Source organism: Triticum urartu, chromosome 5A (genome assembly GCF_056163025.1).
Source record: "Triticum urartu cultivar PI428250 chromosome 5A, HENAU_Tu73, whole genome shotgun sequence".
NCBI lineage: Eukaryota > Viridiplantae > Streptophyta > Magnoliopsida > Poales > Poaceae > Triticum > Triticum urartu.
Window position 1 is genome coordinate 270212607 of NC_141877.1, and position 22489 is coordinate 270235095.

A 22489-nucleotide genomic window follows, 5' to 3' on the forward strand; every position below is an offset into this window, starting at 1 on the left:
GATAACATCCTCAAAAGAACTTGAGTGAATTGAGGATGGAAACTTGAAACTTCTGAGATGTCTTCAGCACTCCGGAACAATTGAATAGCGAGAAGTGGATGATTAGGAGGTGCACCGGCATGAGAAGACATTTGAAACGAGAAAAGGATATGATCGACAAAGCTTGACTTGAATCCACCGGAGAAGAAAGAGAACGTATAATGATGAGCATGAGGCTCCGTTAGTATCTTCCTGAGAATCACCGGATAAGAATATTGACGGAAAAGAATGGAGAGGCTTCCCATCAATATAGATGGATACTTGATTAAGAAATCCGAGTCCTTGAAGAAAAAGGGTGGGAGGGTGGGAAAACAAAGGCAACTTGGGGATGGATGAAACAAACACCGGTGAGAAAACTGAGATTGGATCTTGCAAATATTGAAAATGATCGGATCCACTTGAAGAGAAACATGCCGGTTGAAAAAGAATTGGCATGACCATCTCGATGATCGAAAAGGATGAGCACTCCCATAGAAATATGGGAACACCATTTGGGAAAAAGGTATGGATTCAACACTTGACATTGAAGCAACTCGAATACCACAACTCAAAACAAAATAAAGGATTTGGCTTGCAAAATCAGCCAAAAACAAACATATGATAGATCCCATATCGTATCATGTGTATGTTGAAAAGATATTCTAGGAGCTACTTGAATTCCCACCTATAAAACTCCCGAAACTTTCTGGTTATGCAATCAGGTGTTGGGGATATAGGGGAAGCATAATATCTCACCCAAACTAACAATCCCTACATCCAGCTGTATCCATCCTTCAACACATAACCAAGAAACCTTCGGAAATCATGTACCTCAAACTTCAAAAAGCATCTGTTATACGAGCTATGACAATGCTCCCGAACTCCCGCCCCAGTACTGGGTGGCGTCGAGGTTATCTCACCAACCACTGCATAAAAGAGATTTTCGATGTCGGCGAAACTCAGGTATTCCAGAACTGCAACGATAAAATTGTGACGACAACACCTCGGAGCTCAACTCCCCGGGACACTGCCACAACCCCTAAATGTGAGGAGGCACCAAGAACATTGTTCTCGTCACAATACTATCGAAACGATTCCAAGGTACCCGTGTGATCCTAAAAATAAATTCCGTGAAATATGCGGAGAGAAAAGTCAAAACTTCTACGTCAGGAGGCCTCACCAGAGCGACGAAGGGTCTGAGGAGTAAAAAGAATCCTACTCTCCTATATATATAGTCCTAAGACTCAAAACATTTGTTCTAGACTCAACAACGTCAGCGATTCGATCAAGCAGGGGGCTCCTAAGTCGGGGATGGCTCTGATTACCAACTTGTAACACCCACGATGCAGCTATATCTCCCACGTGTCGAGGCACGACTTAGAGGCATAACCGCATTGTGGTTTCGTCGCAAGAGGGGTAATCTTCACACAATCCCATGTACTGAATAAGAAATGGATAAAGAGTTGGCTTACAATCGCCGCTTCACACAAATAACAAGTTAAACATACATCATCCAGAATACAATCAAAGGTCCGACTACGGAACCAAAATAAAAGAAGACAACCCCAAATGCCAGATCCCCGATCGTCCCAACTGGGCTCCACTACTGATCAATTGGAAAAGACACATAACAACGACCAAGGTCTTCATCGAGCTCTCACTTGAGCTGGGTTGCGTCACCTGCACTGGTATCATCGGCACCTGCAACTGTTTCAAAGTATTTGTGAGTCACGAGGACTCGATAATCTCACACCCGCGAGATCAAGACTATTTAAGCTTATGGGTAGGATAGGGTAATGAGGTGGAGCTGCAGCAAGCACTAAGCAAATATGGTGGCTAACATATGAAAATAAGAGCGAGAAGAGAAGCAACACAACGGTCGTAAGCTAGAAGTGATCAAGAAGTGATCCTGAAACTACTTACGTTCAAACATAACCCAAGAACCGTGTTCACTTCCCAGACTCCCCCGAGAAGAGACCATCATGGTTACACACGCGGTTGATGCATTTTAATTAAGTTAAGTGTCAAGTTCTCTACAACCAGATATTAACAAATTCCCATCTACCACATAACCGCGGGCATGGCTCTCGAAAGTTTATGCCCTGCAGGGGTGTCCCAACTTAGCCCATCACAAGCTCTCACGGTCAACGAAGGATATTCCTTTTCCCGAGAAGACCCGATCAGTCTCAGAATCCCGGTTACAAGACATTTCGACAATGGTAAAACAAGACCAGCAAAGCCGCCCGATGTGCCGACAATCCCGATAGGAGCTGCACATATCTCGTTCTCAGGGCAACACCGGATGAGACATCCTATGAGTAAAACCAAACCTCAAGTTTCCCCGAGGTGACCCCGCAGTCTACTCGGTTCGGACCAACACTTAGAGAAGCACTGGCCCGGGGGGTTAAAATAAAGATGACCCTCGGGTTGGCCGACCCAAGGTAAGGGTAATAGGTTTTTAGGCAAATGTAAAATCAAGGTTGGGCCTTGCTGGAGGAGTTTTATTCAAAGCGAACTGTCAAGGGGTTCCCATAACACCAAATCGCCTAACGAACGCAAAATCAAGGAACATAACATCGGTATGACAGAAACTAGAGCGGCAAGAGTGGAACCAAACACCAGGCATAAGGCCGGGCCATTCACCCTTTACCAAGTATATAGATGCATTAATTAAAATAAGAGGTATTGTGATATCCCCACATATCCATGTTCCAACATGGAACAAACTTTAGCTTCACCTGCAACTAGCAACACTATAAGAGGGGCTGAGCAAGAGCGATAACATAGCCAAACAACGGTTTGCTAGGAAGGTGGGTTAGAGGCTTGACATGGCAATATGGGAGGCATGATATGACAAGTGGTAGGTAGCACGACAAAGCGATAGAACGAACAACTAGCAAGCAAAGATAGAAGTGATTTCGAGGGTATGGTCATCTTGCCTGAGATCCCGAAGGAAGAAGAATGAGTCCATGAAGAAGACAAACGGACGAAGTCGAACGAATCCTCACAAACGCGACGTTATCGGAACCAGCCCGAAGAAGCAACATTGGAAATAAGCAAACAATATGGTAAACAACCATCACATAAGCATGACATGATGTGCAACCAAGTATGATGCATGTCCGGTTTAATGAAGGCATGGCATGGCAAAGTGCACAAGCAAAACTACAAGTTAAGTGGAGCTCAATATGCAACGAGTTGCATTCTGAAGAAACTCCACAACAATTATTTAGTTCTCTCCCGTTTAATTACTCAACAAATTAAATGTTGGTTAGCATGGCAAGGGGTGAAGCATAATAAAACTACTTAACTAGGCAAGTTTAAATGAGGCCGGAACAACAAACAACAAGTCCGGAGAATCCCCATATGCAAATTATGGATTTGGTACTGTTCTGCACTAAACCATATTTTAGAGTTGTTAAATATACAAGATGAACGCACCATGTTAAACTAGGCATTTTTCCACCCCATTTACATATAAAGTTTATTTAAAACCGAGCTACGGTTATTTAGTTATGACATAAATCATTTTAACATGGCATTAAGAAAAATAAACACAAAGAAGATTTTAAACATTACAAACATGGATACAAGTGGCATATTATGAAACTACACAAAATTCTAAGCATTTTACATATTAAGTTTGTTTAATTCTGATGCACGGTTGTGGAGTTAGGATATGCATGAAGTGCAAGGGCTTTCCTGTAAAACTACACTCTCTGGAAAAAGGGCTAAAATCGCAGAACCTAAAAAAACCTATACGGGCCGAATCTAAAGCATGTTTGGTCAGCACAGAGAAAGAAAAAAACAAACGAGGCGCTGGGGGCCTCACCATGGGCTTCGGCCCAGGACGATGGAGCAATGGGCCGGTTGGTTCGCGATGGGTCGAGACGGCTCATCCAAACCGGAAGCAACCGGGGTGGCCCGGCCGGTTCGCTGGGTGACGCTTGAGGAGGCCCACGTGGCAGTTGACACCGGTCAACGAGGGACGGTGGGGAGGCTCTGCGAGCGGGCGCAGCGTACACCGTCTCGCCAGGAAGCAGAGGACTCGTTCAACGGCAGCGAAGCGGGACTATGCGCAGCGATAGGCACCTGCCGGATCTGACAAGGATTCGAACGAGGAGGTCGGGGATGGAGCGTCGAGGCCGAATCCGGTGCAGCGAAGGTCAAGGCGAGGCGGAGGAAGGCGGGGCGCGGAGCTCCAGCTGGGCGTCCGTGGTGATGCAGACGACGGCGGCGTTGTCCTGCTACTGCAGAGAGAGTGACGTGAGGAGAGAGGCCATGGCAGGGACAAATGAAAGGAGAGGAAGGTGAGGAGGAGTAGGAAGGAGAACCAAGGAGAAAGATGGCCGCGATGGGGCGTCCTGCTCGTGGTGCTCGACGCAAGGAGGCTCGGCGACTCACGCGATGCAGGAGAAAACTGGGCACGCGGCTGGGTCGTCGGCGCAGGGACGGCAACGGCACATGATCCGGTCGGGAAGGGTCATGGCTGGAGAAGTCCGGCCAGACCGGAGGAAGCCGTCAGCGAGCTTGGCTTGCGGACATGGCGGCACTGCATCGGGGATGGAGCAGGAGCTTGGGGACGAGCATGAGGAGCTCGGGACGGGCGCGGCGCTTGGGCGCGCGATGAGGAGGGAGCACAGGGACGCGAGGCAACGAGGAAGAGGCTGGGCTGGCTGCTGTGGTTCGAGGAGGGCCACAGGGAGTGGTGCTGGTTGCTGCTGTTCTAGCGGGCAGCGGCTTGCGGTCGACGGTGGGAGCGGGGATGAGGCAGCGGGGGCGGGTGAGCTCTGCTGGATCTCAGGAAGAACAAGCGGAAGCGTGGGAGCTTGGCAGCGGAGGGAGCCGAGGATGGCTACGAGGGTGGATTTGGTGGTGGATAAATGGGAGGAGGGAAGGAGGCGACGACTAGGTGGCTCTGAAATTCAGGGAGGTGGTCGGAGGCTGCTGGGGGGGGGGATGGGATCCCGAGGGAATCTCGAGTGGTTGGCGACGGCGAGGAGGATTGGTGGATGGAATGGATGGGAAAACACCTCGGATTAGGGTTCGACCTATTTATAACAAATCAGATTAGTTTAGGGCGGTTAGGCCCCTCCGATCGTAATCGGATGTTCTGGGATAATTAGGTTAGGAGAGTCCAACGAGAAACCGATGATATTTTATAGATGTTTGGGGATGATCCGGACCCAACGGTGACGACTGTCCGGGTCGGGTTCGGGACAACTCTCGAACGTGCACGAGGGGTTCGATGCACTGATGCAAGGAGGGGTCAGGTGGTTAGGAGGGGTTTCGGGGCCCTCCGATAACAACCGGACGGCTCTGGATGAGAGGAGGGTTAGGTTGGGCCTGGCGGTGAGTGGTAGTGGGCTGTGCAGAAAGCCTTTGGCTGAGAGAAGAGAAGGGAGAGAGACCCGGCGACTGTTTCCGGAGACCGAAAACATCCGACGTTTGACTGACTATAATGTCGCTATAGTTATCCGTTGGGGCATCAAACAAACTCCGAATGCGATGAAACTTGGCATGAGGTCTACCTACACTATAACAAGACCGCACGCCAACTCTCACCCCATTATGAGAACATCTTCCGACCACTTATAAAATAATATTTCGGACGTGCCGCGGGCGCGTGCAAGTGTGTCTGGGCTCAGAACGGACAACGGAAGGAACTAGGAAACCCGGACAGATGCAAGTTTTGAAAACATGATGATGCAATGCACATGATGACATGGCAAGATGCAACATGCAAGCGAACGACAAGACAACAACAACGAATAACTGGAAGACACCTGGCGCAACGGTCTCGGGGCGTCACAAGATGCTCTAGACATGACTGAAAACGCGGGAGAACGCGCGCCCAAGGAGTCCTCGGCTCTTTTCTTCAGCAGACCCGCGAGCCCTGTCGGCTCGGTCCTACAGGCATGTCATGAAATCGGTAAAGAAGCGGAGGTGGCTGGCATAGTCTTCTGCGTGGGGATGAGGGGCGTGTTCATCACAGATGGCGCCCAGCGCCTGGTTGGCCCTCGCCCTGAGGTCCTAGAGCATGGGAACGTGCTCGCGCTGCAACATCTGCCAGCGGAGCGCTTCCTCCCTGCTCTGCTGTGCGAGGGACTTAGCATCAGTAACCCTCCGCTGAAGCGGGAGCAGTTCGGCACGGGCGGAGGCCAATTCGGCCTGGACGGAGATCAGGGTCGCCGCAACGGCCTTCTCGCGCTGCTTCGCTTCCTCTAGCCTTGACCTAAAGGCGGTGGTTCTGCCCTCAGCTTCGGCTTCCACGAGCTTCAGCTTCAGGTCGTGTCTGTTGGCAAGGTCTGCACGAGCCTACGCCACCCTACAGTCGACTTCCTCCTGGATCCTGGCCTCGCACGTGCTGGCGACATTCTCCGCCTGGGCGACTTGGTGCTCCCTCATCTCCGACCTCTCAAGCTCGAGGCTGCGCTCTGTGGCCTCCAGCATTAGCGCCTCCTCGCGCTTTAAGATATCTTCCTCTTTGGAAGGCGCCCCCTTCATCGATGCCAAGGCAACCCTGCGCGCCTCAACCTGCTGCTCCAGGGAGGTGTTCAGAGCTTGGAGCTCACCTTCTCGCTTCTCTGCGGCCTCGCGACGGTGGTCAGCCTCCCTGGCCTCCTCCAAGGCACGGGTGCTGGCTTCGCGCGAGGTAGCAAGGGATGCCTCGGCCCGCACGCTAGCACGTTTGCATTGGAGACGCCCGAGGTCGATGGCCGCCTTCAGCTGATCCTATCCGTCCGCCAGCCGAAGTCCTTAGGTTTCAAGACGGGCGTCAACATCCACAAGCACTTCCACGAGCCAGCTCAGTGCGCCCATTGCCTCCCGGAAGAGCTCATGACAAACGGTGCCGCGCATGCGCGCAAGCTCGAACGCGCGGCCAGGTCCGTCCTCCGCGCTAGGGGTCATTGGAGAAGTTCAAAGCGGCTCGCTTGCTCCCAGCAGGGGGCTGGAGGCCGGCGCCTTTCCGGCCGCCCTTCGGACCTCGGCGGAGGACTGGTGGGGCGGGGCCTCGTTGCGCGAAGATGAGGCCAGCACCGAGATCGTCCAGCCGCGGGCAATGACCAATGGCGGGGCCCTTGGCATCCTCTTTGTGCCCTAGGCGGGACCACGGAGGAGGAACGACAAGAGCGCAGGGTCGAGGCGCCAGGCCGGCGCATCCACCTCCTCGGCAGGCCCCGCGCCACGCGTGGCAGGCCAACACGGGGCGCTAAGGGTCAGCAGAGGGCCTGAAGCGGGTGGAGGTCGCTTCTCAGGATATTTCGTCGCCTTGGTAGAAGGGCCCCTAAGGAACTGCGGTCAGGAGGAGAAGCCGCGCTCAAAAAAATTACAAAAGATAAGGTACTCACTCGTTTATGGCAATGTACTTCCTCTGCTTCAATGGCCGGAAGGCGTCACCGCTGCAGCATGAAGACCCCTTCCTCTTGCGGAGCGCTTCGAAGTTCGGTCGGAGCCGGCCAAGGCCCTGGATGCGGTTACCAATGCCGGGCGCACCTGGTGTGGCTCCTGAGGAGGTGTGATGGCCTGGCTTATTAGGGTTGATAGACTACTCATATCAATAATGAATTCCTTCTTTTACGGGAGCCCCTTCGGATAGAACTCCAAAGTTAAGCGTGCTCAGCTTGGAGTAGTGTCAGGATGGGTGACTGACCGGGAAGTTGCTCCTGGGTGCGCACGAGTGAGGACAAAGTGCGCAGAAAAGACTAGTATTGATCTGTGGAGCCAGTCTAGATCCCGCCAGGAGTAACGACCACCGGCGAGTTTGTCCGAGGCGTTACAAGTTGGTATCAGAGCCAACCCTCGCGGTTACACGGATGTTTGCGGACAGGTGCGCGGTCATGTTGTTCCTGACATTTGTGACCCGTCGTGGCACACGACATGGTACATGTACCAGACTGGATGCACAGACGTATGTGCCAAGAGGGAACGTTCCTGTGGCCCGACGAGGACGTCGGTTCCTCTGAGTGGGGGTGTATGTGATGGCCTGGCTTATTAGGGATGATAGACTACTCATATCAATAAGGAATTTCTTCTTTTCCAGGAGCCCCTTCGGACAGAACTCCAAAGTTAAGCGTGCTCAGCTTGGAGTAGTGTCAGGATGGGTGGCCGACCGGGAAGTTGCTCCCGGGTGCGCACGAGTGAGGACAAAGTGCGCAGAAAAGACTAGTATTGATCTATGGGGCCAGTCTAGATCCCGCCAGGAGTAACGACCACCGGCGGGGTGTGTCCGGGGCGTTACAGGAGGCGACCTCCGGAACGCTGGGCCGCGTGCAGTCCCCGGTCCCCGCCTCATGGTGAATCGCCAGGGGTCCGGGGGCTTCGGCCTCAGGAGTATCGGACTGTGTCGCCCCCATGGCCGCTTCCTCGGGACGGCTCTCTCGAGCCCCAGTTGACGATGATTTAGGAGCCCCGAGCGATGCCGTTTCCTTAGCGGCCGCACCGCCAATGTTCGACAGTGACCGCCCCCTGCGCCCACTTCAGGGGCGAGCACCGCGCAGGCAGCGACAAAGGGGGCCACGAAGACGGGGCTCTCGCCAGGCCCTTCAAAGCCAGCCGGGCGTAGTCCCCATTCGTCGAAAGGGGGCATCTACCTCGCGAATTCCACCTTGTTCGAGCAGAAGTACAAGAGGCAGCCCTCCTCCGGCATATTGGCTGGCGACGGGTCACCCGTCAGAAGCTCAAGCACAGTGTTTTGCGGCTCAAGAGGAAGCCCGGGCTCGTGAAGCCTCATGCGGTCCTTGCTACCAAAGAAGGTCCACATTGGACAAGAATGGCGTTGGAGCGGGGCGATGTGGCGCCGGATGAACTCCTTCATTACCATGGGCGCCATCACGCCGAGGTCCTTCATCCTAGTCAGCCGACGCCAAACATGGGCAAGATGCGGGTCGGTGAGCTTCTCGTGCCCCTAGCCGGAGCTGGGTGCAGCTAGTGTCGTCGGAAGCAAGAGTAGGAGGCTGCGCACGCCGGCATCCACGAATACCCACCGCCTCCGAAACCCGCTCACAGACAACGAAAGCTCGAAGTCAATCCCCGCACCGTGCGTCGCAACCATGGCCTAGAAGCTCAAGCATCCGGAGCACTGCCGGGGGTCGGTCAGATGCAACGAGAAGAAGTGGTGAAGTAATGCCATGGAGGGAGCAATTCCCACCATGGCCTCGCAGACAAAGGCGAAGACGGCGAGAAGGATGATGGATTGGGTATCCAGGTGCATCATATTGATTTGGTAGTGAGAGAGCACGGTGTTGAAGAAGGCGGAGAAAGGGGGAATCATGCCAGTCCAGAGGGAGTGAAGATGAATGGGGGTCCCAGTGGCTCAACAGCAGGCTCGAAGGCCGGCGGTGCTTAGGCTGAAGCCTGGGGCTTCTTCTTTCCCTTCTTCTTCCGGCTCGGCGCCATGGCGATGGAGAGGGTTGGATCCTGGCCAGGTTGGAGGAGGAGACCGTTGCTTTCAGGAAGATGGAGGAGCTGGGGAGTGCGCTGCCAGCAATGAAGGTGGGGCTGTGCAGGCAACGGTGGCCGCCTAGCTAGGCAGATATCAAGGTAGCGTGGGGAAGCGGAGACGCCCTTGTCCCATCAATCGCCACGCGTTAATCAAGGCCGCAGGCAGTTGGGGCCCGTGGTGCTCCGCACTTGCCCTTTGGCTTTGCCCCGACGCCAAGTCCGAGTGCGTCTTGGGCCCAGGGGCTATTATCAGCGTCCTAGGAACGGGGGTACCTAGACCTGCCTGCCTGCAGCCCAGGGCATGGCTCCACCAATGGCCTGGTATGACCCATCTTCATCAGCAACCACTCAAGACCCTCGCGAGGCGGACGACACAAAGACCTCCTTTGGGGCGGCCTCGCTAGGCTGGCTCCCGAGGAGTGGAGATATCAATGCAAGGGGCACCTCGCGAGGTCTGCATGACGTGAGCCATAACGACCAAGGCCAGGTGGGCGCCAGCAGGCGCAGAGTACTTGTTTCCTCTTTGGTGCTAAAGGGGTGCTACCTCTTGAGCTTGCGTTGGTTTTCCCCGAAGAGGAAAGGATGATGCAGCAGAGTAGCGTAAGTATTTCCCTCAGTTTTTGAGAAGCAAGGTATCAATCCAGTAGGAGGCCACGCGCAAGTCCCTCGTACCTACACAACACAAAGAGCTCAACGCAACCAACGCGATTAGGGATTGTCAATCCCTTCACGGTCACTTACGGAAGTGAGATCCGATAGATAATATTTTTGGTATTTTTGATATAAAGATGCAAAGTGAAAAGTAAAAACAAAACAAGATTAAAGTGATGGAGATTGATATGATGAGAATAGACCCGGGGGCCATAGGTTTCACTAGTGGCTTCTCTCAAGAGCATAAGTTTTGTACGGTGGGTGAACAAATTACTGTTGAGCAATTGACAGAATTGAGCATAGTTATGAGAATATCTAGGCATGATCATGTATATAGGCATCATGTCCGTGACAAGTAGATCAAAACGATTCTGCATCTACTACTATTACTCCACTCATCGACCGCTATCCAGCATGCATCTAGAGTATTAAGTTAAAAACAGAGTAATGCTTTAAGCAAGATGGCATGATGTAGAGAGATAAATTCATGCAATATGAAATAAACCCCATCTTATTATCCTCGATGGCAACAATACAATACGTGTCTTGCTGTCCTTCTGTCACTGGGAAAGAACACCGCAAGATCGAACCCAAAGCTAAGCACTTCTCTCATGGCAAGAACTACCAATCTAGTTGGCCAAACCAAACGGATAATTCAAAGAGACTTGCAAATATAACCAATCATACATAAAAGAATTCATAGAAGATTCAAATATTGTTCATAGATAGACTTGATCATAAACCCACAATTCATCGGTCTCAACAAACACACCGCAAAAGAAGAAGATTACATCGAATAGATCTCCACAAGAGAGGGGGAGAACATTGTATTGAGATCCAAAAAGAGAGAAGAAGCCATCTAGCTAATAACTATGGACCCGAAGGTCTGAGGTAAACTACTCACACTTCATCGGAGGGGCTATGATGATGTAGAAGCCCTCCGTGATGACGGCCCTCTCCGGCGGAGCTTCGGAACAGGCCCCAAGATGGGATCTTGTGGATACAGAAAGTTGCGGCGGTGGAATTAGGTTTTTGGCTCCTGTTTTGATCGTTTGGGGGTATGTGGGTATATATAGGAGGAAGGAGTATGTCGGTGGAGCACCGAGGGGCCCACGAGGCAGGGGGCGCTCCTTGTAGGGGGGGCGCGCCCCCTACCCTCGTGACCGCCTCCGGTACTTCTTGGAGTAGGTTCCAAGTCTCCTGGGTCTTATCCGAGAAGAAAATCACGTTCCAAAAAGGATTTTTCTGTTTGGACTCCGTTTGATATTCTGTTTCTTCGAAACACTGAAATAGGCAAAAAAAAATAGCAATTCTAGGCTGGGCCTCCGGTTAATAGGTTAGTCCCAAAAATAATATAAAGGTGGAAAATAAAGCCCAATATAGTCCAAAACAGTAGATAATATAGCATGGAGCAATCAAAAATTATAGATACGTTGGAGACGTATCAAGGGGCAAGCGCAGGCGAGGAGTCCCGAGGCGTTAGACAAAGGTTTCCATATCGGTGCAACAAGACCAAGACCAGTAGGACGGCAGGACAGAGGTCACCGCGGAGCCAACGGCAGCATCACCACCAGAGCCTTTGGCAGGCGAAGACCACCTTTTGTCAGGATAACTTGTACTAGTTGTCTCCCTTCAAAACTGGCCATTGTGGGATTCCTTCCCACTAACATTTGGGAAGAGGACCAGGGCATCTATAAATAGGGCTAGCCACCACCATAGCAAGGAGAGAACACATTCAGACCATCCTCAAACACACCAGCTCATCGAGCTCAAGAACACCTCTCCTCAGGAGGCTGTTCATACATTGTACTGATTCATCCTCAGCCCATGAGTCAATCCACCACACCACACTGGAGTAGGATATTACACCACAACGGTGGCCCGAACTAGTATAAACCCTCGTGTCTCTTGTTCCTTGGGTTCGGCGAGCTAGGCCTTGAGATCGTTGCGAGAGCGAGGGAGAGAGAGATCATCGTGCGCACCCCAGAGTTCGAACCTCAAGGGTTTGCCGGAACCTAGAATCCGACAATGTACCCTTTTGTTTTTTCTTTTGTTAATAGGCATGATTGTAGCTTCTTTATGCTACAAAACTGCAAGACCTATCATTGTTGGGAGGATGGTGTGATTGAAATTTTGGATTACACCCGCGAAGACATTCTTGACATTAGAAAGACTTTGCTGTATACCTGCGCAACTAGCGATGTGTTTGATGTTGACTTCCGGGTTTTTTTGGCATCGAACCCTGTACGTATGCATGACCTTTTATAATTTTTTGCAGCTTGTACTTCTTGACTAGTACTGTCATGAATTACGTATTTGAACTTACCCTTGATGCGCTCCTTTTTTATTTTTGTAGGTGAGTGGCTGGATCTTGGTGAGCATGACTATAGGATCTTTGGTAGCCAGTCTTCAGACCTCAAGTGTGTAGCTATTGATTTTAGCCAGGGGCGTTCTCCCAAAAAGACAAGATCTGGTGTTATGAAGGGGCGGTTTGGAGCTCTGAAAGGTTCTACGGCTGCTTGTGCAGAGAGCCCCTCTACACCCAAGAATCCCATTATGGAGTTGATAAACAGTGATGATGATGCGTTTGATAAGAATGCTGGCATGGGAAGAGTCACCAGGAGTGCTGCTGCCAAGGGTGTATCTCCCCTTGCTGGAATAGTGTCTCATAGAGCTGGTGTTGCTAGGAAGGATCCTGCTTTGAATTCTGGCAATTTTGTAAGCATGAAGCATGCGCCCAAAGCTCCTATAAAGTTTTTCTCCCCTATGCAGCAGCTTCACCCTCATAATTTCCCTCATCTGGACAAGGATCGCAAGTTGTATAATCTGTTGCTTAGTGATGAAGGACGTGAGAAGTATGCTGAGTGAGTATCTCTCATTATGTTTCCTCTTCTTTTCTTATGTTGTTTCTAACTGCTAGATAAATTTGACCTGAACTGCTGCTTTTTATACAACTTGAACTGCTATGAATGCCTTATCTTGCCTCCCCTGCTTTTTGTTCTTGTGTGTGCTGCAGGAATGCATTCTCAATGATACCTCAGGCCGATGGTACAGTAACTACCTTCACTGGGAAATGCATCTGGGAAGTTTTTGCACCTAGACAAATGATGGAGGGTGATGTAATGGACTTCCTCATTGATTATTGGAAGCGGGATCCCGAGAGAAATGCTGATTTCGCATCTGGAAAAGGATCTTCCTGAGTCCATAATTCATCACGGTAATGAATAAGATCATTTGTTTCTGTGAAACAAGACTGCCTATTGTTTTACGAGTTTTAAAAATACTTTGCTTGTTGACCCTTTTCCCCTGTCTACTTCTGTTTGGCTTTTTGCAGGTTGTGCTTGACTGTACATTTTATGGTGATGAAGATAAAGAGCTTAATGTGTAGAGTGCAGCAAGAGATTTCAAGAGCTATGTTAAAGATAAGGAAGACCTTCCTCGGTGCCAACCTTGTGAGATCTACTAGCTGATTTTTGGTTTTATTTGTTTGTTGTGATGCTGGTTTTTATTTTGAATATTTAATATCTCTTTTTTGTCATTTGTTTTTAGATCGGGAAAACTTTGTTTTTGCCACTCTAGCGTTTGCCTACTTTGCTTATGCCACTCTAGATTTTGACATATCACTTTTGCCACTCTTAGTTTTTGACAATACATCACAAATGCCATTCAGTGGCAAAAACAATAACTTTTCATTTCACTTTTGCCACTCTAGATTTTGACAATGTATCGTAATTGCCACTCTAAAATTATTGCTTTTGCCACGGAATGGCAATTGTGATGTACTGTCAAAAACTAAGAGTGGCAAAAGTAAAATGTCAAATTCTAGAGTGGCATAAGCAAAGTGGTCAAAAGCTAGAGTGGCAAAAACGAAGTTTTCCCTTTTAGATCATGATGCCTCTATTCAAACATATGGTTTTATCAAAGGATAAGAGAGTGAACCACTTTTCCTTATATGTCATGAATCGATACCGAAGTAGCGTTGACATCCTTGACTCTTTACCTTATAAGAAGAACCATCGTCCTTCAAAGAATACCTATCATAAAGACTGTGAGAAGATTGTGAGTGACATTTATTATCTGTACTGGATTAATTTTTTCGCCTCTTTGTTTCTGCTTTTCTGAGACCTGAAAATGTGTGGTTTCTTTTTTTACAGATCTCTAGATTGGTCCAAGTAATGAAGGCTGTGTATGGTGATGCTCAGTATAATGCGAGCAAGCAGCCCAAATGGGAGGTTTTTTGCAAAGAAACCAACGTTTGTCAAGGTTCCACTCCAAGGGTGAATAAATGTGGACATTATACTTTGAAGCATGCGGGAACCTATGATGGTGAAAAGATCGTTGAGAACATTCGAAATAATGACGTGGGTTCTAGTTGAGCTTTTCACTTTCTGTGTTTGGCTGATTGTCTATTCTTTTTTTATGTGTCATGATTTTTGATAATTTGTTTTATTGTTTTGCAGCCTCGTATTGTTGATTGGAATGCTCAGGATCTGCATATACTTGTGTTCAACCGGAATAACCAGGTTATGTTGCTGGAGCTTCCCAAGGAGGTTCAGGCTTTGGCTCTTGGTGCATAGTGGTCATCATTGCGTAGTGAATGGGATACTTGTGTGATATATCTCTTGAAACCACTGTAGGCTTTGTTTGTAGTGTTTGGATGTCTTGTCAACTACTATGTAATAATTGGTATAATTTGTGATGTTTTTAAGTGTGGCACAATGTTTTAACAAACTTTTTTCCATGATGATAGTGTGGTTGAATAGCTGTTTCACTTGTGTATGTTTCATCGGGAATTCGTTTTGGTTAAGTTTTATTTTTTGTATTGAAGTCTTATACACTAGTTGAACTGAAAACACCTTTTTTCAAGTGTATTACGAGTTGTTGCTGTAAAACTGAGATTTATTTTATTTTCATCTGTCCCAACCTAAGTTGGACCTTTATAGTTTCTGTACCCTCTTTTCTTATACTTATGGTATAGTTCTGTGAGTACTGCATTTGTAATCTCATTCAGCATAGTGTCACAATAGCACTTTTGGATCTAGCGTGAGTGGAGTGATGCTTCCTTGTTATGTAGAACATATGTCATATAATGTATTAGAACTGAAGTTTTTTTGGGATTGAGATTATTTATGATGAAGTTGATATGTGATCTCTAGCCAGATTTTATTTAAGTATAAGAAATTTAGCAAAATTGAGAGCCAAATTTTTGTTTGAACTTCTTGAATTTTAGTAGTTGAACTTCATAGTAAAAGTTAAAGCACTGGTTTAAATTAGCTACATTTAATAGATAGCCCTATTAAGTTCATAATTACTTCACTAGCCAATGTGGCCTGATGCTTCTGTTGTTTGTTTTTGTGAATTTTTGTCCTTGGTTGAACTGTAATCTATTTGGTTGAGTCTTGGCCTTCTTTTCTCAAGGAATTAATTGGTATAATTATAGCACTTACCAAATAAACTAAGTTGTACTGAGATTTCAATTGTGCTAGTGTTGTGATCATTTTATTTTTTTGTGTTGTTTGAAACTAGTACCTCACTGTTCAAGGTGGGCTGATGCTTCTATTGTCTTTCTTGTGATTTTTCTCCTTGGTCAAATTGATATCTTTTTGATTTAGTTTTGGCCTTCTTTTTCCTAGGTTGTGGTTCTTCTCAAGGCAATATTTGGTATCATCATAGTACTTGCCGTATAGACTAAGTTGTACTGAGATTTCAATTGTACTATTACTGTTATTCTTAGTGTGTCACTGTTTTAGGGAATGCGTACTGAAGCTTCCCGTTCCTTTTTACTTTTGTAGTATGGTTGTACTATTTGTTCAAGTGTACCAGTACTTTTCAATCCTAGTATGCTAGTGACTAGGAAATACGTATTGATGGTTCTTTGCTTTTCCTGTTGCATTACTTAGTAATTTTATAACTACTATTAGCATGATGCTGTTAGTACTAAATGTTGACCTCAGCTGTAACTTAGTCTTTTTAGTGTTCTTCTGAAACTAAAAACTGATTTTTAGTGATAGTACTACCGTACAGGACTAAGCTGCACTGAGCGTCCAAGGCTACTATTTACTGTTGTCCTTAGTCTGCCACTATTTTTGTGAAAATATCCATGTGTGATTTTTTGCTCCATGACTAGTGCAGCACAGCAGCCATCAGGTTTCATTCAGAACCCACTTCAACTTCAAATGATGGATAAACAAAATAGGAAGCTAGCTAACTTGTTGAACGACATAAGCAAACGATGTACTTGATAGACATAAGCAAACTTGTTCAAACCCTGACACACATGACATAAGGAATCTGGTTCAACATAACAAAAGCAAACTACAAATTTGAAACAACAAGATAAAGGACAAGCACAAGAATAAGCGCAAGCAACATGAAGGCATACTTTTATATCTCTTCATCCCGCGAAGTGGCAGTGGTAGTAGGGGTCAGCCTCCTGCTCTTTTGAAATATCCCAACCTATTGTGATGTTGTCGATTATCTTCCATGATTTGTACATGGTGTACGCATCTACTCCTGCATACTCGACGAGCTTCTCTGGCAGCGGGCTGATCCCCCACAGTTTGTGGTCTTCCTCCCTGTCGATCTTCTTCTTCACGCCTCTGTATAATGGGTGGATGACGCTGGCTGCAACGTCGGCCAAGGAGTCGTACTCTTTTCCGGTGGTTGGAACTCTCCACTTGCGCTGAATGTCGATGAAGTTATTAGGGTTAATCTCCAAGCCAGACCTCTTCAGCATCCACTTGTCACCTTCAATGCTGAAACCGACAAATGTGTACAATTTCTGCTCCTGTAGGAACTCTTTGAGGTGCTTGGGCCTGCAAGGGGGAGACACATATTGAAGATTAGTGTTCTTTTTTGAAGATTTAATTCTTTTGTTTTTTGGTTTACAAGTGATAATCCATGAGGTAGATGCTTGTATAGTATCAGTCATGGACGAATGTAGTTCAGAAACTAGTACACAAAGTTCTGAAATTAAATTCATTTCATTTTTCTTTTTTGGTACCTTCAGTGCTTCACCAAATGCTTCACCAAGTTCAAGAACCTATAACCATAGTAAATGATCTATGTCCTGCTTACTTCAAGTTTAGTTTACTTTTTTGTTGAATAAAGGACCTATACCAGTGCTTCACCAAGTTCTTACTTTATTTCTTGCCGCTGAAAATTACATCAGACCAGGTTTAGAAACTACTTGTGTACATCAAGTTTAGAAACATTTTTTCAATACATCAACTCTATAAACTACACTAGTGCATCAAGATCAGAATCTATGCTAGTACATCAAGTTCAGAAATTATTTTGTTGAAACAATTTTTAGATGCTAATCCAGTGCATTAGTTTCAGAAGCTAATCTGGTGAAACAATCCACTTCACAATTTCAGAAATGCATTTAACTTGAGAAACATGTACTGAACGTTTAGTAATTTTTAGGGAGAGGTTTTGTGTTCATCTAGTTGGGAAACAAGTTTCAGAAGTCACAATTTCATAAAGTTTTAGTACTCAAGCATCCACTTCACAAACTATAGTAGTTCATCTAGTTGGGAAACAAGTTTAATGAAGTTTTTAGGGATTAGTACTAGTAGATCGATTCGGACGAGAGATTCACAATTTAGAAGTCACAATTTCAGAAAGTTTCAGTACTCATGCATCCACTTCACAAACTATAGTAGTTCATCTTAGTTGGGAAACAAGTTTAATGAAATTTTGTAGGGAGTAGTACTAGTTGAACAGATGATTGAACAGTAGTATGGGTTACCATTTTGTGGTTGCTGCGATGTGGTACACTAGGCAGAGTTCCTCCACGCACAACTGCAGGAGTGCTGCCATCTATGGAGGTTCATCTTTGCCGGTGTACTCCACATCAACTCCGATGAAGCTAGGGTACAAGACGCCGCCCTTCATCCTGGGCCTGCTCATCATCTCATCGGCCTTGTCTGGTTCGCTGGTGCAGACGATCTCCAGCATCTCCTTGCCGTGGAGCTCAACCCCTGTGAGGGTTTTGGTGTACTCGCGCTTCTCGACGGGGATGTGAACGTTGTCGAGGTTGTTGTTCTTGTCGGACGTCTCGCCATGATGACGCTTGGCGGATGGTTCCTCCGCCATTGCCCTCCTCCGGCGACTGTTGGACTGGAAGAGAGAAGTTTCTGGGTTGTATGCAGTGAAGATGGAAGCGGCAATGGTGGTTGTCAAAATGGAATGAGGCAGAGATGGAATACAATGGGTTCTTTCCATTGCATGGAAGGGGATGTGTGAGAGGCGGTTCGTCGGGGACATGGGTGTAGTGGTCGTGGGCGCAGTTGCAGTCCGTCATGGCAACCGCCCAGTGGGTGTCGCGGCTGGTGGCCTGGAAGAACCAACCGTCCAAGCCAAGGGTTTTTGCAGTCGCACTGATCCGTCTTATCAAGCTGTACTTATCAGCTGCTTATCCCACTTACACGTCCGAGGGTTGGTGATGATGGCATTTTGCACTGTTTAAGTGATGTATGCTTTGTGATGTTTTTCTGTGTGGAGGTTAAGTCTTATTTTTCCACAGAAGTCTTATACACTAGTTGATCTCAAAACTTTTTTCACTGCCCTGGGAGTTGTTTCTCAAAACTGGGACTTATTTTATTTTCATCTGTCCCAACCTAAGTTAGGCCTTTATAGTTTTTGTATTCTCTTTTTAGTGTACTTATGGTTTAGTGTTGTGTGGATTGAATTGTAATTTCATACAGCGTACGGTTTTGAAAATTGGTGTCACAGTGGTGTGAGTGGCTTGACCATTCCTGCTTTTTTAGTACTGATGTCATATGTATGTTTGAACTGAGGTTTTTTTGGGATTGAGATTATTTACGACGAAATCGTTGGTTGAGTTCTAGACAGATTTTATATAAATAAGAAATTTAGCAGAACTGTCAAACAATATCTATTTGAACTTCTTGCATTTTAGTAGTTGAACTAGTCATATTTTATATAAATATGAAATTTAGCAGAATTGACAAACAATATCTTTTTGAACTTCTTGCATTTTAGTAGTTGAACTTGAAAGTAATATTTAATTCGCTGGTTTAAATTATGTACATTTAACAAATAGCCTATTAAGTTCTCTGCTTTTTAGAGTTTCGTTGTCTTTGTATCATATTTTCTCCTTTTTTATCTTCGTGGTGCAGAGCTAAAAATATTTTTATTTTTATTTTTTGTATTTAAAATTATTGCCTACGAACTAGTATTTGAACTTTTCTATTTTTAGGTTTCGAACATTTTTTGTAGTTTATGTTTGTTTGCCCCGCGCTCTGCTTTGTTTAACTGGCCTTATTGGTGGTGTGTTTGGAGATGATGGAGGCTATTGGGCCAGTTTTCGGCCCAAATGGCCCGCGCGGGCGATTTGAACGACTGTTAGATGTGCGTGTGCTCTGGGTTTAGTCCCACCTCGGTAAGGGAGGGGGCTCTTGACCTATTTATAAGCGCGGCCGAGTCCTACTCATTGAACTCCTCTAATTCTTACCTGAGCTCTTATACACGACGCTCGCTCTCTCATGACCTGTGGGCCCTGGTCGGCTGGCCCTGCATTGTGCGCATTACTAGAGATTCGTCGACGGTTCCGCCGTGGGCTCTAGTGCAAGTATCTAGCTGCGTCAGGGCCTGCCTGTCTTCAGGGGGTCAATTTTTACCTTTTTTTTGAATCTAGTACTTGACTCCACCAGTAATGTGGACTGATACTTTTTTGTTCTAGTTCTTGTGAGTTTTGTGGAAGTGTTATCTTTTCATTTGAGTATTTTGCCTTCTTTTTTGTGTTTATTTTTGTGATTATTCTCAAGGGTCTTCTGGTATCATTTTTAGCACTATGGTACTTGCGTATAGACTAAGTTGTACTGATAGTTCATTCATAGTAGCACTTATGTTCTTAGTCTGACATTTATTTTTTTGAGGGATTACGAACTGATGCTTCTTTGTACTTTTTATTGTAGTAAGTATGTATTGTCCGATCAAGTGTACTAGTATTGTTATTCTTAGTCTGCAAGTGACCAATATAAGTGTGTGCTGATGCTTCTTAACTTTTTCTGTTGTAGTACTTGCTAATTTTCTAGCAGCTATAGCTACGTATGAATGAGAATAGTACATGAAGTACTAAGAATTTCTGCTTCAAATTTTGAAGTGTTGTTAAGCAACTCAAATTGTGCTGATTGATTTCAACGTTGTGTTTTCCATACAATACTGAATCAAAACTACACATGGTACATCGTTGTGTGATTAGTTGGTTCATAACTAGTACTGAAGAGCAGCCACAAAGTTCCATTCAGAAGCTACTTTGAATTTGAAATGATGGATTAACAAAATGCGAAGCTATCAAGCTTATATAATGAGATAAGCAAAACAATGTACTTGATGACATAAGCAAACTTGTTCAAGAGTGAAAAGCACGACATAAGCAGACTGGTTCAATACTGACACATAAGACATAAGCAAGCTGGTTCAACCGAACAAGAGCAAACAACGAATTTGAAACAACAATATAAAAAGCAAGCACAAGCGCAAGCAACCCGATGGCAGGCTTTGGTGTATCTTCATCCCACATAGTTGCAGTGGTAGTAGGGGTCAGCCTCCTGCTCATTTGAAATTGCCCAACCATTTGTGATGTTGTTGATTATCTTCCATGACTCGTATCTGGCGTACGCATCTACTCCTGCGTACTCGATGAGGTTGTCTGGCAGCAGGCTAATCCCCCATAGTTTGTGGTTCCTACGTGTTGATATTCTTCTTCATGCCTTTGTAGAATGGGTGGATGACGCTGGCTGCAATATCAGGCAAGGAGTCGTGCTCTTTTCTGGTGTATGGAACTCTCCAGTTGCGTTGAATGTTGATGTACTTGGTGGGGTTAATCTCCAAACAAGACATCTTCAGCATCTCTTTGTCGCTTTCAATGCTGAAACCAACAAATGTGAACAACTTCTCATGCTTCAGCATCTTGTTGAGGCGCTTGGGCCTGCAAGGGGAGAGATATTTTGAAGATTAGCATTACTTTGATGTTTGAATTCTTCATTTTTGTTTTGTTTTTACAAGCGATGAATCCATGAAGTAGATGCTTATATAGTATAATTAATGGATGGATGTACTTCAGAAACTAGTAAACAAAGTTCCGAAATTAAATTCAAGTACACCATGTTATTTTTCTTTTTGGATTATACATAGTTTGAGTCAATGATGTATGTGTTGCCTAAGTGCTAGTTTAGTTTACTTTTGTTTAATAGGACAACACATACCAGTGCTTCACCAAGTTCTTACTTTATTTTTTGCTGCTAAAAATTGCATCAGACTTCGTTCAGAAACTAATTGTGTACATCAAGTTTTGAAACATTTTTAAATACATCAACTCTATAAACTACACGAGTGCATCAAGATCAGAATCTATTCCAGTACATCAAGTTCAGAAATTAATTTGTTGAAACAATTTTCAGATGCTAATCAAGTGCATCAGTTTCAGATGCTAATCTGGTGAAACAATCCACTTCACAATTTCAGAAATGCATGTTACTTGAGAAACATGTACTCATGCATCCACTTCACAAACTATAGTAGTTCATCTAGTTGGGAAACAAGTTACATGAAATTTTTAGGGAGTAGTACTAGTAGAACAGATGAATGAATGGTAGTATGGGTTACCATTTTGTGGCCGCTGCGATGTGGTACACCAGGCAGAGTTCCTCCACGCACAATTGTAGGACTGCTGCCATCTGGGGAGGGTCGTCTTCCCTGGTGTAGTGCACACCAACGCCAACGAACCTAGGATACAAGCCGCTAGCCTTCCTCTAGAGCCTAGAGATCATCTCGTCGGCCTTGTCTGGTTCGCTGGTGCAGACGATCTCCAGCGGCTCCTTGCCGTGGAGCTCAACCCTTGTGAGGGTTTTGGTGTACTCGCGCTTCTCGCCGGGGACGTGAACGTCGATGAGGTTGCTGCTCTGGTCTGAATCTCACCATGATGACGCTTGGCGGATAGTTCCTCCACCATTTCCCTTCTCCAGCGACTGTGGGCTTGGAAGAGAGAAGTTTCTGGTTTGTTTACAGTGGAGATGGAAGCGGCAATGGTGGTTTTGTAGATGTGGCAACGATGGAGCCGATTTTGGGGCTTTCTGAGGGTGTGGGGGAGGCGGTTCTTCCCGGTTGTAGTGGTAGTGGTTGTGGGGTCGCCGTTTGCAGTCCCTTGTGGCAACCGCCCAGTGGGTGTCGCGGGTGGTGGCCTGGAAGAACCAACCGTCCAAGCCAATTTCTTTGCCAGGGTATTAATCTGGTCGCACCAGTAGTCTAGTCAAGTTGTACTTATCCACTTGCTCGTCTCAGGGTCGGTGATGATGGCATTTTACTGTCGCACTAATCTGTCTTGTCAAGATGTACTTATCAGGTG

At 46.5% G+C, this 22489-nt stretch overlaps 2 protein-coding genes and 1 long non-coding RNA gene across 3 annotated transcripts; all 3 read right to left on the minus strand.

The window, feature by feature from the left end:
• Window positions 1-1470: 1470 nt before the first annotated feature.
• On the minus strand, window positions 1471-3064 carry LOC125508426 (uncharacterized). The gene is made up of 2 exons (XR_015604458.1): window positions 2958-3064; window positions 1471-1725 (listed from the first exon to the last, which is right to left on the minus strand). It is a non-coding gene; the product is annotated as an uncharacterized LOC125508426 (long non-coding RNA).
• Window positions 3065-16507: 13443 nt separating this feature from the next.
• Window positions 16508-17937, minus strand: LOC147971023 (uncharacterized). Its single transcript, XM_087523787.1, has 2 exons — window positions 17867-17937; window positions 16508-16928 (listed from the first exon to the last, which is right to left on the minus strand). The coding sequence occupies exons 1-2, from the start codon at window positions 17935-17937 to the stop codon at window positions 16508-16510; spliced, it is 492 nt and encodes a 163-aa protein (XP_087379913.1).
• Window positions 17938-20829: 2892 nt separating this feature from the next.
• Window positions 20830-21821, minus strand: LOC147971024 (uncharacterized). Its single transcript, XM_087523788.1, has 2 exons — window positions 21751-21821; window positions 20830-21073 (listed from the first exon to the last, which is right to left on the minus strand). Exons 1-2 carry the CDS (start codon window positions 21819-21821, stop codon window positions 20830-20832), a joined length of 315 nt encoding a protein of 104 aa, XP_087379914.1.
• Window positions 21822-22489: the final 668 nt, after the last annotated feature.

Excerpts from the sequence above, each read along its gene's own strand:
- LOC147971023 (XM_087523787.1), bottom strand. The coding sequence starts at position 17,937 with ATGGCAGCACTCCTGCAGTTGTGCGTGGAGGAACTCTGCCTAGTGTAC. Across the intron at positions 16,929-17,866 it reads ATCGCAGCAACCACAAAATG|GCCCAAGCACCTCAAAGAGT; the intron begins GTAACCCATACT and ends TCCCCCTTGCAG.
- LOC147971024 (XM_087523788.1), bottom strand. The coding sequence starts at position 21,821 with ATGGCAGCAGTCCTACAATTGTGCGTGGAGGAACTCTGCCTGGTGTAC. Across the intron at positions 21,074-21,750 it reads ATCGCAGCGGCCACAAAATG|GCCCAAGCGCCTCAACAAGA; the intron begins GTAACCCATACT and ends CTCCCCTTGCAG.